Source organism: Gouania willdenowi, chromosome 6 (assembly GCF_900634775.1).
Source record: "Gouania willdenowi chromosome 6, fGouWil2.1, whole genome shotgun sequence".
Lineage (NCBI taxonomy): Eukaryota > Metazoa > Chordata > Actinopteri > Blenniiformes > Gobiesocidae > Gouania > Gouania willdenowi.
Window position 1 is genome coordinate 32,779,440 of NC_041049.1, and position 16,200 is coordinate 32,795,639.

General features: G+C 37.1%; 1 protein-coding gene across 3 annotated transcripts in view; it reads left to right on the top strand.

Annotated features, from left to right (window-relative positions):
• parvb (parvin, beta) overlaps positions 1-16,200 on the top strand; it is a 33,826-nt gene that overhangs the window by 1,370 nt on the left and 16,256 nt on the right. The window contains exons 1-2 of one of the 3 annotated variants that reach the window (XM_028451190.1): positions 2,627-2,673; positions 16,038-16,127. In XM_028451190.1, the coding sequence (XP_028306991.1) occupies positions 2,664-2,673; positions 16,038-16,127 (100 nt within the window). In that variant the 5' untranslated portion in view covers positions 2,627-2,663. Of the gene's footprint in view, positions 1-2,626; positions 2,674-11,026; positions 11,148-16,037; positions 16,128-16,200 lie in introns of those variants that run through there. The other 2 variants (XM_028451188.1, XM_028451187.1) reach the window with 2 other exon arrangements.

Sequence of the window (16,200 nt, forward strand, 5' to 3'; positions counted from 1 at the left end):
TTGTTATTTCATGAGGAATGTCTCATCCTCCATCTATATATCTGTACTCAGAGCTGTATGCACGTTATGGACATGATTAGAGGGAGATATATCATCAAAAATATTCCCACTGGTAAGAATGTCACTCTTACAGGGAGCTCAGCGCTGTCTACACCGCTCACACACGTAGCTCTGCTCGTCACAGTCAAAGTCTACCTGAAGCTGTGACGAGCAGCGACACATCACGCACCGCTACTTGGTTCAGACCAGACACCCACCCAACAAAGTGAACCAATCTAAGTTCCTCTGTCAGATCCACCCACAGTTCCTACAATCACGGTGCTCTACTAAAGAATGCTAAGCTAACCCACCGACACATAAGACTAGGCTAAGAGCTAACTCTAACTGTAGAAATGTGTTAATCAAAAAGTTACCTGCAACAAATAACCCAAAAAACGAAAGGCCAAAAAACTAAAGGTAACAATAGGGCAACATATACTACGTGCTAGATTTTTGGTTTGAACGAGCCCCCATAATATGTTACACCCCGAAAAGGGAATAAACACATTAGGAAGGACACGGGAAAACAATTAGGATTTTATAACTTTTATTCAAAACTGTTCACTATTATTTACTTCTCCAAAAAAAAAAAAAAGAAGAAAGCTCAGGAACCCGAAGAACAGAATAATGTTAAACACAAATAAAGGACACAAATAAAGGACACGAAAAAATCCCAAACCATCCCATATCCTTAAACTAATAAACTTTAAGTTTACCTGGTGGGCCGGCCAAAAAGAAGAAAAAGATGCGGTACTGGGCCAACCCTATACAGGGCCGTAGAAGCCAGTACCACATCCAAACTAAGAAAGAAAACCCAATCTACTCCTGAAAACCAACTGAAAACGAAAACAGGACAGCCGGTCCCATCAGAAACAAACAAAACATACCTAAACCCCAAAAAGAGATGCGCAGGTGGAGGAGCAGGAACAGACCTCCGCCCAGCTCCGCGTCTACAGGTGAATGAGCGAGAGAGAGAGAGAGCGTGCACTCCAGGCCCAGCCTATTTAGAGGCGGAGGCGTAGGCTTTTCATGCGCCTGAAACAAAAAATCCCCAAATTGGAAAACAGTATAAAAATAAAGACCAAAAACTACCTTATAACCAAGAAATAAAAAGAACAATGTCTTAAAGTCATATAAATGTATAATATAATAAACACAAAGAAACTTGCAAATACCTAACAGGAGTCCATGGTAAGTATTTAGTTGGTTTAACGACAATTAATCACAACTTCACTGTATCCATAAACTACTTGCGAGGGAAGATAAACAGACAAGCGGAGCATGCACACTGATAACAAGTACGGCAACTGATAGGACACATAATAATCATTGTGACAGAATGATCTACATCCTCTCCTTTCAGTTTAAGCCTCCTGTAACAAAATAAACTTTGCAGTCTGCGTAAAACAAAACATAATTACACAGCTATCTTAATAAAGTATTCTTATATGTGAGCTGCCTGAGTGGTGCAGCGATATTGCTGAAGTTTGGGATGAACTTCCTCAGATAATTCACCATGTTGAGGAAATGTTACACGGCAAGAGAATCTTCAGGGACAGGCGTTTTTGTAATTGCCTTTGTCTTAGTTGGATCAGCCTTCAATCCCTCTTTTGTGAACAGGTGTCCCACATAGTACACTTGGTCGAAGCGAAATTCTCTTGTGCGCTTTCAAGCACTTTCTGTAGCATCACGACCCCCCACGATTATATCATCGACTATGAAAGCACATGGGTAACCAGCAAACAGTTGTTCCATGGAGCGCTGAAAAACTTCACTTGCTGAGCTTATACCAAATGGCATGCGGAGAAACCTAGAACGTCCAAAAGGTGTACTGAACATAGTTAGCAAAGATGACTTTTGATCCAGTTTTATTTGCCAAAATGAGCTCTTAGCATCAAGCACAGAAAACAGAGTTGCGCCTGACATTTTAGTGGCAACTTCCTCCACGCTACGCATTGTGTAGTAGTGCCTTTTAAGAGCAGTGTTCAAGTCTTTAGGATTAATGCACAACCTTATTGTACACCTTTTAGTACATCCAACCTTCAAACACATACTCAATTGGCCATAATTGACAACTCTACTTAAGCTCCCTCATGAATACATACTTCCGACGGGCACTATACTAGTAATTATAATGAGGTTAGTACACATTCAGAGCCATACATGCAATGGGACTAATAATTTTCATAATTATTTCTCGGCTTTGGCCTTCTCATTTTCAGTTTTTGGTTTCAGCCAATAATTGTCATTGTAGTGCATTCCTAATATATTATTGCTTAAGTAAAATTTTCTAAAATTAGGAAGCATTTATCTATTTTATTGCAATATCTTGTGTATCATGCCCAGCAAGCCATTCAAGCATGACGTCAGTGCAGTGTGTTTATCCTCTTCCTCTGACAAACAGACATGTATCCAATTAAACTTTGAGCCAAATGCAGACAGTGTATATGAGGGCCATTGTTGTGTCTGATAGACATGATGTGTTGCTGGGATCCGTTTGTGGTTACTTCTGTGGAAGCTGATAAAGGATGTGTGGGTCTATGACGTCACTGAGAGAATAGAACTTATACCAGGATATAAGACTCAATGCTGGTGTTATAATTATTCCACATGCAGCTGTAAACATGGATAACAGTAAGTCTGTTTTACTTTAACACTACTGGCTCTCATCTGTCCTTTTTAAATGTTTTTTATACAGATCTTTTTTATTTGTTTATTTTTTGCTCTTTACAGTAATTGTTAAAACATAAATCTATGTAACTAAAAAAGAGGTTTTTCACACCTATTGAAAATGTAGCATTTTTTGCATCATGCAATTAGTTGGTTTCCACACTTGTAGAATGATCTATTTATGCAGCAGATTACTTTTTCATATCTGCCAAGTTGCCAACCAATACGATTTACTTTTTAGTACAGATGTTTGCCAATTACTTTGAGTACAGGCCTACTGATTAATTACAACCAAAAAATTGTGATTTATGATATTAAAAATGTATTTTTACATTTAGAATGAAACCCTTAAACAACAACTTAATTTCAACCAGAATTCACAATCTGATGCTTTTGTTGCTAATAGTGTCTTTCATCAGTTGAGAATATCACCGAAGCCAAAAATTAAATGAGACAAATTAAACCAAGTAGACTTCCAGAATTTTCCCCGACTTTATATGAAAAAACATCAATTGTGTTAGAGAGATACTCGTGTGGTAATTTCCCAACTGTATGTGGCACTGGACCATTCATTTCAGTAACATTTTTGATTTTGATGAAAAAAATCAACTACAAATAGTTTGCATAGGTTGCATTTCTGAACGTTAACGTGGTGGTTTCAATACTTCATGCAAGTTACTATAATGAACAAAAATATAAACACACCAACTAAAAATGCTGAGGTAAACTGATCTATAGTGAAATATGCTCACAATAGTGTTTTATTGGTGTGCTGAATGATTTCTTTTGCTCAGTTCTTGTGACCCACTTCCCATTGACCACTCACTCACTGAATATTCCACTTGTGAGTTGCATAGAGCATAACACAGTTGGTCAAGCAGCGTAACAAATACAGAGACACTTATTGGAGCTCGGTTAATAAAAGGCCACCCTGAAATGTGCACTTTTGTCACAAGTCATGAGCATACCTGTCAAGTTTTGGATTTCAAAATAAGGGACATTTTCTGGCGCCCACTACGAGCCGCCCCACCCGCCCAACCAAACTCCAGTATCCCTTATATTTTACGATAGGTGTACAAGAAATCTAAAATACCCACTTGTCAACCACTTATTAAATACAATTATGTGATTAGAATCTGGTAGGTCGACCTTTATTAATATTGAAATGCTGTGAACGTTCCTACTAGGGCTGGGTGATATGGACCAAAACTCATATCTTAATATATTTTCTCAAAATGGTGATATATGATATAAATCTAGATAATTTTATCAAATAAAGTCTGACCAGAAAAACAATTCTGGGTTAAATTTGCTGATGCAAAATGCTACACAGGAACATTTATTAACAAACAGCTGATCAATATGTGCACTTATTAATCCATTTAACTGAGCTTTACATGTTGTTCTGAGAAGTAAAAGAAGCGACTCCTAAAACTAATATTTTGCTTCATATGATATATGAAATATTATAGTTTTCTATATCGCCAAAATAGAAAACTTGATAAATCTTGAATCTCGATATATCACTCAGGCCTAATTCCTAAATTATAAAACAGCCTGAATAAAAACATAAATGTGTATATGAAGCACATGTGTTTATTTAATATACTTACAGTTTATATACAAGTCAACACGTTTAATATTTACTGTTTATTTCATGTTGTTTATCTTTAAGTTAGACATTTACATTTTATTTTCATTATATATTTTATTATAATTTTTCATGCTCACTCATGTGGTTCTCTGGTATTCACTAATGACTTATTAAACACATTTATTACAGACTTTACATTATTTAACACTTTATAAAGCTATGTATATTTGTGGAGCTTGTGATTGGCTGATTTTTCATGGTGACTTACGTGGTTCCTTCCGCTGTGGTAGACGCTAAAATCTCAGTTATTAATCTTATAGAACGTGTAACTGTGTCCCATCCTGCTGCTCTTTAGGAAGATAAACTTTGTCACATTTCACCATGTATTTACACGAGTTCTTTGTTTTTTTTTCCGCCGGAACGTCTTCATTCATCATCTCTGTTCTGAGTTGTTTCCGGGTTTGTTGCCGCTGTCAGCACCAATCTCGCGAGAACTGCCACTCAGGACATTTCAGATGCAGTTCTCGCAAGGCTAGTGACGGCATTCAGTTTAGTAAGGCGTCTTTTAATTATTATTACAATAAAATACAGGATATTTACGGGAAAATACTAACACGGGAAGATGGCGAGAAAGAGGGGTAAAATACGGGAGTTTCCCAGGCAAAACGGGATACTTGACAGTAGGGATGTAACGATTAATCGTAAGGCAGTTAAAAATCGATTCATAGGTATCACGGTTGATATCGATTTTCTGAAAATTGAATCGCAGTACTTTTTTTTACAAGTGTAGGCGGCGGGCGGAGTCTGCTAATACTTTCTTTCTGGCCGCCTTCTACTCTTAAATATGTTAATAAATGATTCATTACCCCTTTAGCACCGAAAGAATATCTGTAATATTACTTGAATATCTGTAAAAGTCACGTTTTTCTATTAGGTCTGTCTGCTAGCATAGCATCTCTTCTTCACTGCAAGATATCTGCATGCCAACCGACAACTGTGTTACCAGCGCCCTCTGCTGGTCCAAACAAATATGACGTAAATCAGTGTTAATCACGGTTTTTTTTTATTTTTTTTAAGTCCAATTGTTAAGGCACAAAATACATTTTCAGTTGCACTTTTAAAAGAAAAAGAACTATTTTGCAGTTTTGCATTGTTTATTATAGAACCAGAATTTAAATTAATAGGCTTCATTTTCATTTGTGTTATTCCTTTATTTATTTCATTCAAGATTTATTTTTAGTTAAATTGCATTGTTTTGAATTGTTTATCAAGGAATTCTTTTGACAATGAAAAATAAAAGGAAAACAGTACAGTATTTTCTAGTTTTTTTCCCCAAAAAAAAATTTGTCTACAGTCCCATTTTGTAAAATAAATCGTGAGAGAATCGTATCGTGAACCCAGTATCGTGAATCGAATCGTATCGGGAGTTGAGTGAATCGTTACATCCCTACTTGACAGGTATGGTCATAAGGGAGTGTGCCATTGGTATGATAGAAGCTGGGGTATCTGTAAACACACTTGAATGTGGATCCTTTTACCATCGGTCAGTTGACAAGTTGATTCAGGGGCATTGCCCCCCCCCGCAGTGATCAAAATTTTTCATTTGAGATTTCCAAAATTCATTCAAAAAAATAAAATTCTAACATAATTTACATAATATTCAAATATTACCAAGTACCAAAAACACAGTGACTAGGAAATGATTAAAAATGGTGACATAAAATGAAAAGGTTCACAAAAATAAAATCAACTAAAATGCTTTAAAGGGCTGCTGCAGCCGATGACATTTGACCCTCCTGCTTCCCGTAGCAGCTCCGATTGTACACCGCGGGCACTCCATAGTCTCATAAGTCTGTTATTTGTAGTGATGCACTGAGAAGACAAGCGACTGGAACAGAGAACGAGCAAACCCTGAGCTCAGTGCGCACTTGTGTGGATATAAAACGGTGGATTGAGCGGTGTTGTGATAATCTACTCACCCTCCTCCCCGCGACAAAATCAGCATCCACCGGCCGCGGAAGCACATAAGCAATTAGTGAAGGTGGAGTTACGAGACTTTCAATGCCATAATCTATGTTGTTGGACTTTTAAATGCTTTTAATCCATATGGATCCTTTTATTATCTCCAACCTGTTGTTTAACTTAGTGATTTACAACTGACAGCAAGTCTTTCCCTCCATGTTAAAGTGTATCTCCCATATTAAAGCTCATGTATCGAGTGCTGTATGATATATCTTGTAGAACATAATAAATAATAACATCTCTTTCTTTAAGTTACAAGAGGTTGCTGAACATTTCAAGCTGCATTTTGGATTTATTTTGGCAGGTCCATAATACAGCTTTAAAAACTTATGTTACAGAAATGAGAAATAATAACAATAATAATAAAAACATTTAGATTGGTACATTTGTTTTCATTCCTTATTTGTGAAGTGAAACTGGAGATGTTCTATATATTATTATTATTATTATTTATTAATTTTTGCTGTCCACTCTGGCAAGAATCTCAAACTCCGCCTATGCTGCGAATCTTCCTGAACACCTCTGGGATGTTCTTGATCAGTGAGTCAAATAACAAGTTGTGGTTCCAGAAAACGTGCAACAGCTCTGAGTTGCACAGCAGGAGGAATGGGACACATTCCACAGGCCACTCTTGACAATCTGATTAAATATATGCGCCAGAGATGTACCGCTTTACACAATGCCAATGGTGGACACACTGGGTACTGAGTGCTGTGAACTCTGCTGACTGACCCCTGGTGCGTTTAGGCTGTGATAATTCATGAGTGCACAGTAAATTTACTTGTACTTTTCTTCAGTGTATTCAGGGTAATCTAGCGACTGTTAATTTGTCAGCATCTACAAAGAACTCATGCAATGGAATAGGTTTGAGAAACGAGGGTAGTCATTGAAAGTATTCAACAGTTTTGATGTTCTCTGAAGGACCTCAGTCCTCTCCTGTTTGCTCACTGGTGCCAGTGTGGATGTAAATAACTACAGCTATATTTAAGGTTCTTCCTTTCTCTGCTACACTGCAGAACTATTTCTGTCTTTCCCTTGTAGCCTCTGTGCCCCCTCATAAACCCGTCCCTATGGGCACAGCAGCCAATGACATTAGGTTCATTTTAATGGGTTATGATGATCAGGCTGATTAGGAGATCTAATCACAGGCTGTTGTAATCAGGACTACTTCCTGCATCCTCGTCTCCCACTCATTATCTTACATGACTCTGTGTTTAGAAGTTGGCTTTAGAATAATAATAATAATAATAATAATAATAATAATAATAATAATAATAATAATAATAATAATAATAATAATAATAATAATAATAATAGTAGTAAAGGATTCATATGAACATATATACAAGTAGTGCAGGTAATATTGTCTTATGGTAGTGGTGGTAATGGGGGTCAGTGGGGGACCTGGGCTGTGTTAATGAGACTGTGTCTGGGTCTGGAGGTTCTGGTCCTGATGGACCGAGGCCTCCTGCCAGAGGGGAGAGATTGAAGCAGTTTATGTCCATGGTGGGAGGGGTCGGCCACGATATGCTCGTCTCAGAATCCTGGAGGCTTACAGGTCCTGGAGGGAGGGCAGAATACAGCCAATGACCTTCTCTGCAGAGTGGAGAATACAAATGTCATTATTAGTCAGTGGTTCATGTTCTACACTGTTCATTTTCTTTGTTTTCCCTCTGTTTTATCATGTTTGTCTTTTGTTATGCATTCAATGCTATTGTACATCAGTGTTTCACAACCAGGGGTATTTGGCAGAACTATTAACGACATTTGCGATTATATCGCGATATGATAGAAGATTTTTGTAAACTCGGCTGTTATTTAACAGGTCGTGATCTGGTCACATGACTTGGGAGGAAGTGGGTCAGGGAGAGAAGTTAACCTTTTGCCGACACTGCAGAACAGAGAAAAATCTCTTAAAATGGAACAGGGATAGCCCTGATTCCCCAGAGGTTGAGGAACGGGCCTCATACCTGGTCAGAATTGACGTTGTTGGAAGTGGCGCTCAAGGCTCAGAGCCCAAGTCCGAGCAAACGGAAGAAGCCCTGCTTCATTGTTGCTTCTGCAAATAGAGACCCAGATTCAATGCGCAGGATACTACCACCCACAGGACAGCCGCCCCCACTGCCCTATCACCAAAGAGCACTGACGGGGTGAACGGGCTTCTAACGATAAGCCTGATGCTGAGCAGATCTCTTGGTCGATGGAAGAACTTCCTGTTGTGTGAAGAACTTCATTATTCATTGTTTTCACTGCTTTTCTCACATTCCATCAGAATCTGAGTAATAAATGAAGCAATGCTTTCATCTATCTGACTGACAAGTTTCTCAGTTACCTATTTATTCCATAGCACATTACAGGAGTTGCGTGGGATCTTTAATCAATCTTTTTCAAATCAAAAAAGCTAAAATAGCAAATATGCCATTTGACACTAAGGGGCGGATTCACTCAAAGTTTAGGGGTATTAAGACAAGTGCAAACGTCACTTCAAGCGCTAATAAGGGGTACAAACCCCAAGGAATCAGAACTGCACGTCTTCTTCGCGTCACAATGTGCCCACAATCCATTTACTGTTTCCCTCTGTGCACGGATGCATCACTCCAGTGAGCTCCTGTGTCTTCCTCTCCATGTTTTGACCCTAAAACTCTCATGTCACCATAATGCCAGGCCTGAATCAGTTGATCAGCTGTGCAATTTACGCAGCATTGGCACAATGTTCACAAATAAGTGTGTGTGTGACAAGCGCTATTCAGGACCTCAGACCTGCTGGATGATGGTCAGAAGATCATCTTCAAATGGTGCAGAATGAATGACAGACACTGTTGCTGCATTAACTCAGATCAGTGGCATCAACAGATTGATAGGACAGTTTTTGTCTAAATCTGCCTGTTTTAAGACCAAAGTTACAGGACTTAGGGGAGCATCCACATTCAATTTAGGAGAAAAATATAGGTTTTAGGTTAGGTTTTAAAACTGTTGTTTAAAAAAACTAAAAACATTTTTATTTGTTTTTTTTGTTTTCTACATTATTAAATGTTTATGCAGCAGACAGAGAAGTCCACCAGCCTCCAATTGAACGTCTTCTAAAGTCATTTTGTGTTTCTGTGCACTCACCTCTCCACGTTGAACGAGCAAAATGTTCATTTAAATAGGATGGTCTCAACCACGTCTTTACGCACACCTATAAGCCTCCGTGTGAGCTGCTGTCACTTACAGCAGCTCACACAGAGGCTGCTGCGCGCACATGAACAACACTTGCACTACAGAGTTCTAGTGTAACAATTACAAATCAAACATAATGTAAATCAAGCAGCAGTAATTACCTTTTAAGCAGAAAAGTCACCAATTTCATCTTCTACTCCTCCAGACCATACACTGTAAAAAAGACGGTGCTCTAGCTCCGGAAAAGGGGCGGGGACTGTGAGCAACAGCTGTCAGACATTTGGTTCTTTTTGCTCGGTCACGATGCATTCTGTCAATCTGCCAAAGGCTGCAGGAGCAGCAGGAGGGACTCAATGAGCCTGTTTTTTTACACAAACTACTAGTTTCATGTAAAGCTGTCCTTACATAGTGACAGCTTTAGCAAATATGACAAAAAGTCACTTTTATAATAGTTGCAGACTGCACTTTTAAGGTGTTTCAAATTAAAGTACAAATTTATTAGGACTCCACCTTCAGGGCTCTGCAGTGCGAGCTTTCACTTGCATTTGCACCCCCAAAAAATGTGCAAACTGCAGAAATTATTTAGTTGCACATTGTGCGAGTTTGATAAATACCAAACATACATATCATTACCAATAACTTGTCGGCTGAAGCAGAGCCACTGGGCCCAGTTCAACCCAACTGTTGTGTTTAAAGTTCATAATTGTTCATAATTGCCTTTTCATTTCTTATAAATATTTTTATTTTATTTTGTACTTATCAATTTACTGTATAACATCAAACTTTCCTTTTAACAACTTTTAAAATGTTGAAATACGAAACTAAGCTCATAAATATAATTATTGTATGTCTGTTTTGTCTCTGTCACAGGCTGTAGTTATAAAGGCTGTGTTTTTGGTCATTATATGTTAATAAATCTATCTTTGCTTAGTTTTTGGAAAAAATTTACAAAGTTGACCTTTTTAATAAATTGTGAATGATTATATTAATTTAATATTCATTCAATAATTTGTTTTGATAGCGTTTGTTTTTCTCATTGAAAGCATTAGTCGTCTTTCTTTTTTTGCCAGATAAGACTTTTTCTTCTTTCTTTTTTCTTTCTCCTTAATTTCCTTTTGAAGCTGTAGCAGCTTAGTGTAATGAGACAACAAAACTTCCTTCTCATCTCTTTTTACTGGTAGAAAAGCCTACACCACATGCGTCTGCATGTCTCTGTGTAGTAAAGGTGTGATCTACCTCCTAGTGAACGTACAGTGTAGTGGCTTGTCTAAGCAGCTGCTCTTCAGCCTGAGAGTTAGAGAAAGCTTGGATAAGATGGGAATCTATTATGTATCTTAATTCTACTTGGTGAAATTCTCTTCTGGTTGATGCAGTCACATGTGCTGATAGAGATGGTGCAGGGTTGCTGTGTCTGTATGGAAAGGACCAGAGTGCACCTTATGTTTGCTTTGGTCCCACACGGCATCCTTTGGTCATCCTGCCCCATTAGCCTCTCCAGTAACTGAGCCGCAAAGGGCTGTGACAGAAATAAACACGTGATGACGCCCCCTGCTACTGCTCTGCTGCAGCTCACACACTCTGTGTGCTACTGTTTGGGAAGATCCCCTGGTTTTATTGGGAGACATGGCTGGACTGCTGTGTGGAACCAAGAGGAAGAAGCAAGGTAATCTATTTTTAATGTTGCATTTTGAGGAACCCTGAGATGGGAATGGGGAAGTAGGACCTGTTGTTACCTTGGTACACTCTGTGGGAACTTCGCTTTTCTGTTTATGTCAGCAACAACCTTCTTTAATTCACATAGAAACAATTTTTTAAGATGTCCTCATTGTGCAATCCTAGTTTGTGGTTTTTTTCCAATAAGTTTCATATATTAATTTGTTTATCTTGTTCTTTCATTTGGATTTTCTTATTCTTTCACACTCACATTTTTTGGGAAGATAAACTTCTCATAGATCTTTTTTTTGTCATTCATTTTCATTTTATTCACACGTGTGAACTTTTTTGAGTTTTTTCAGAATTTTTTTTAGATTATTAATGTGTTGTTTATATTATTCTTTATTTTGTTTAAATTATTATTTTTGTATGTAGTAGAAAAGAATAACTTGTTGTTAACCTTTTTTTTGGTTCATTTTTGAAAGAATATTCATTTTTAGTTTCTTTGTATTCAAAAAAAGTTCTTTTTTTCTGTTTAAATAGATGTTTTGATTGTTCTGATTTATGGTGATTTCACAGGAACACTAATGTGTAATTCTAAAGTAGCTGATCTAGATGCTGAATAAAATGGTATGTCTGTTGGGAGCTCCACCCACAAACTAATTCTCATGCTTTGAAGATGTGATTTTTACTCAGATAAGAACAAAACATTTCCTTTTATTTTGCTGTAGTCAGATTTTTTAAAGAAGGTCAGCTTTCAGATATTAGGTTTCTGTCTCACAGGTGCCATAAATAGAAAGTCCATTGATACATGACAAATTGTAGACTACTGATTGTGTGCCAGTGTGTACATCTTACAAAGAGAAGATAAAAGCTATTCAGGCCATTAGCAGTAAACGCCTTCCATTTCTTCAGCTGGGATTGAAAGCATCTCATGAAGGATAGATTTCAGCGTATTTTTGCTCAGTTCTTATCAGTATTCTGAGGGAAAACTGGGCTGCCATTTGATTTTAAATGCTGAGTTCAGAGTTTTTTGTTGCAGTGTGTTATCTGCAGCAGGAAGGGGAGGAGCCAGTAATGCCTTGAGGAAAAATGTTGAAGTTTGACTCATTTGCAAGCTGCAGAAAGTCACAATGAACAGTTTACTTCTGGTCATGGTGCTCTATTCAGTTTCTTGTGTTGGGTTCGATCCCAACTGTCTGTATTTGTCTATGTGTTAAAGTGCCTTTGGGCAAGACACTGAACCCTAGGTTTTTCCTAACGGTTAATTAGTGTCTTGCATGGTGTGTGAATGTGAGTGTGAATGGGTGAATTAGCTGATGCTGTAAAATGCTTTGGGACTACTTTGGGTGTAACAAGTAAAAGCACTTTAAAAATCAGGGCATTTACTGTGAGGAAATGCATAGATAGCAATAGTGAAAGCTATTAAAGCATGTGCACATCTATCTATCTATAAAAGCAAGGAACGTCTGTGTGCGTGTGTGTGTGTGGAGCGACTATTTCCCCGACGCGGTAAGAGTTCGACCTGAAACTTACTCGACGGCTTCCAAATACCCCGAGTGTGAGTATCTGTTATTTTCGAGTAATTTTATGTAGCGAAACGGTCAACACTTACACAATATGTGCATGACGCGTGTGTAAGAGATGGAGGCACACACACACACACAGTATTATATTATCTCTATCTAATCGTGCTACTACCGTATTATTGTTATTGCTATTCTTATATTATTCTTTTTTTTGTATTATTCTTTTATGTTATAGTTACTGGTATTCTCATTGTATTATTATTATTATTATTGCTATTACCTTATTATTTTATGTTGTTATTGTTTTTATTGTATTATAGTTACTGGATTTTCATTATATTATTTTGTTATTGTTATTGTATAATTTTACTACTATTGTATTAAAGTTATTGCTATTCTTATAATTACCATTATTTTTTTTCATTATTAATATTTTTATTATAGTTACTGGTGTTCTCATTGTATTATTAGCATATTTATATTATCATTTTATTACCTTATAATTATTTAGTATTGTTCATTATTAATATTGTTTTTAGTGCATTATTATATTATTTTGTTATCGCAATTACACGCACGCACGCACGCACTATTTATAATAAAATATACTAAATGAGTAAAATAAAACTAAAAACTAAATATTTATACAAAAAGTACACAAAATTACAACAGAAATGCATAAAAATATACAAAAATGCTCCAAAAACACACAAAATTACTCTAAAAAACATACATTACAGAAAAATACACCAAACAACAACAAAAATATGAAAATGACTCAAAATACACAAAACTGCATAAAAAAGATACAAAAACACAAAATGACTCCAGAATCACTACAATTGCAACAAAAAACAATAATTATACAAAAAATGCACAAAAAGAAAGATACAAAAAATACACATAATGACTCCAAAAACATACATTACAGAAAATACATCAAACAAAAAATTATAAAAATGAGTATAAAAAAAACAAAAACACATTAATCATGCACATGTCCCATAAAATTAAACCATGGAAATCGCACACGCTATTTTACTTTGCACTCGCAAATAAACCCCTTTATAACACTACAGAGTACAGAGTATGTACACTTCTTTGTACATCCAACCTTCAAACACATACTCATTTGGCCATAATTGACAACTGTACTCCCACATGAATGCATACTTCTGACTGGCACTGTACTAGTCTTTTTAAAACACAGTAGATGTTACATAGAGACTAGTATATGTACCTTTTAAAGGTGAAGTCCGCCATCAGGTTCAGAAGCACTTTTTGTTTTGGTTAAGACGGGGGTGAAATAAAGATCTCAAGGACCTGAAAAGTGATGCAGAGGTGTGCTGATATCTGTTGGACAAGTAATTATTAGTTTTGCTTCAGGGGACTTTGTTATTTATTTATTTTTACATCAGATGCTCCGTCAAACTTGTGGGGGTGTGGTTTTGGACCAAGCCCCAATGGGAGCATACCAGATGGGGAGGAGTAGGTGGAGTTTAGAGGTGGTCCTGCTAGCTCAAATCATGCTAGTTTTCCTAAATCTAATTTGCAGACTGCACCTTTAAGTCTGAAGATGAATTAATCAGCTAAAATAAATGATATGATTTTTTATCATTTGACTGGGTTTAGTATGTATTAGGGATGTTGCCAACCAACTATTTTCCTTGTCTACTAATCTATTACAGGTTTTACAATTCAATTTAATCACAAAATAATCCACAAGGTGTAAACATTGTGTTGATTTAACAAACATATGAAAACATCATCTGCATACCAAGTTCTTAGTTTAAATACTACTGAGATGTGTGCAGTGTGAGACAGATCAACTGAATTCTGTAGAACATCAAAGTATCTCCTCAGTGATGGATGCAAGGTAGTAAATCACAGTGAAAAGAATCCAATGACCACTGGAAGCAATGTGTTGTATTTCCAAGCACTTAGTTTATTTAAAGCTCTGAACGTAAACATTACGTGCAGTCCAACAGGCAGGAGTAACATTTGGATCAATGTGATGGTAAATGGACTTGTTTATATATGCTTCATAACCATAGAAGTAGTCACAAAGCGCTTCACAACATCAGTTAATTCATCCATTCACATTCACACACCAGAGGGACTGAGCTGCCATGCAAGGCGTTAATTAACCATTGGGAGCAACTTAGGGTTCAGTGTCTTGCCCATAGACTGCGATCAAACCTCCAACCTCTGGATCAGAAGACGACGCCTCTACTACCTGAGCCATGGTCAATAATCACATTAAACTGTGGCAGCAAAATAATATTATTTAACGAAAAATAAATCAGTCATTAGAAAAAAGTGCTCAATAACATTTTCAGTCCCCACATGTATATTAAACAAGGAGATGGAGAGGCAGGAGATAGCTGTTATCTACCTATATGGCTACTTAATTAACTATGTAATCATTAGATGAAAACACCTCTAATAAAATGTTCACATGCACACAGGCGCAGTTTGGCACTGACACATGCACACACTGTCATCTCTTTTGTTAGCTGAGTTTTCTTCTCCTTCTCCATAGATAAATCTTCTCTGCCCTGACATCATTACACCAGTACCAAACAAAGATGAGAAGCTAACGTGTAGAGCTGCTCCGTCTTTGCTAACTGTGATCAGTCTGTTGTGGGCTGGCATCCAGCTGCTGTTTAATTAGGTTCTACTTTGACCTGTTTGAACTACAGCCTGAAAGTTTTGTGTTTGCATAAAACTTTGTAGCAAAAAGTGTTTCCAGTGGTCATCGTCTCTCTGCAGAGCAGCTCCATGCAGGCACGTGCATGTGAGCGTGCGTCAACACGACAGGTTCCAATGCAGCACAGTTTATGTGTATATCGCCCCAAACATTGATCAGTTATTGATCGTTGTGCAGGTTGCTTTATATCCACATACTGCTGATGCATTATTACGTCACTTAAAAACAAAAACACAGACTAGTCGAGTAGAGTGCTGTCAAGGTGTATACGTGTTAATGTTTACACATCAACATCCTTTTTTACTCTTGACTTGTTACTAAAATATTATATCAGGTTTTTCCCCTACCTGAACCATAAGCACCTAAAAAAACAGATTAGTTCAGATTAATAGAATCTTAAAGAGCATTTTTTTTTGTGTTTATGTTTTACAGAACGTCATTTATATGAGTCATAGTTTCGTTCACCCTGCCTTTGTTTGCATTTATTCTTACTTGAGTTTTAGTGAAGGTGAATATATACTTGTTGAGATATTAGCACTGATAGATCACTGCTCTGTTTTGATGTCTCTGCTCTGAAACAGTAGGTTGTAAAAATTGATTTTGTTCAGTTCTACTTTAGATAAACTCTTGAAAAAGTGTTGTGTTTTTTTTGTGATCTCAGTGAGTGATCTGCATGAGGAAGGGAAGAATGCCATCAACGCTCCTCTGCTTCCTCCAGGAACAGACGTCCATCCAGAGGACACTCTGCTGGGTCAGCACACACTCATACATTCTGCACATGCATAGTCTCTATAACAATGCAAGGTTACAGAGGATGACTATTC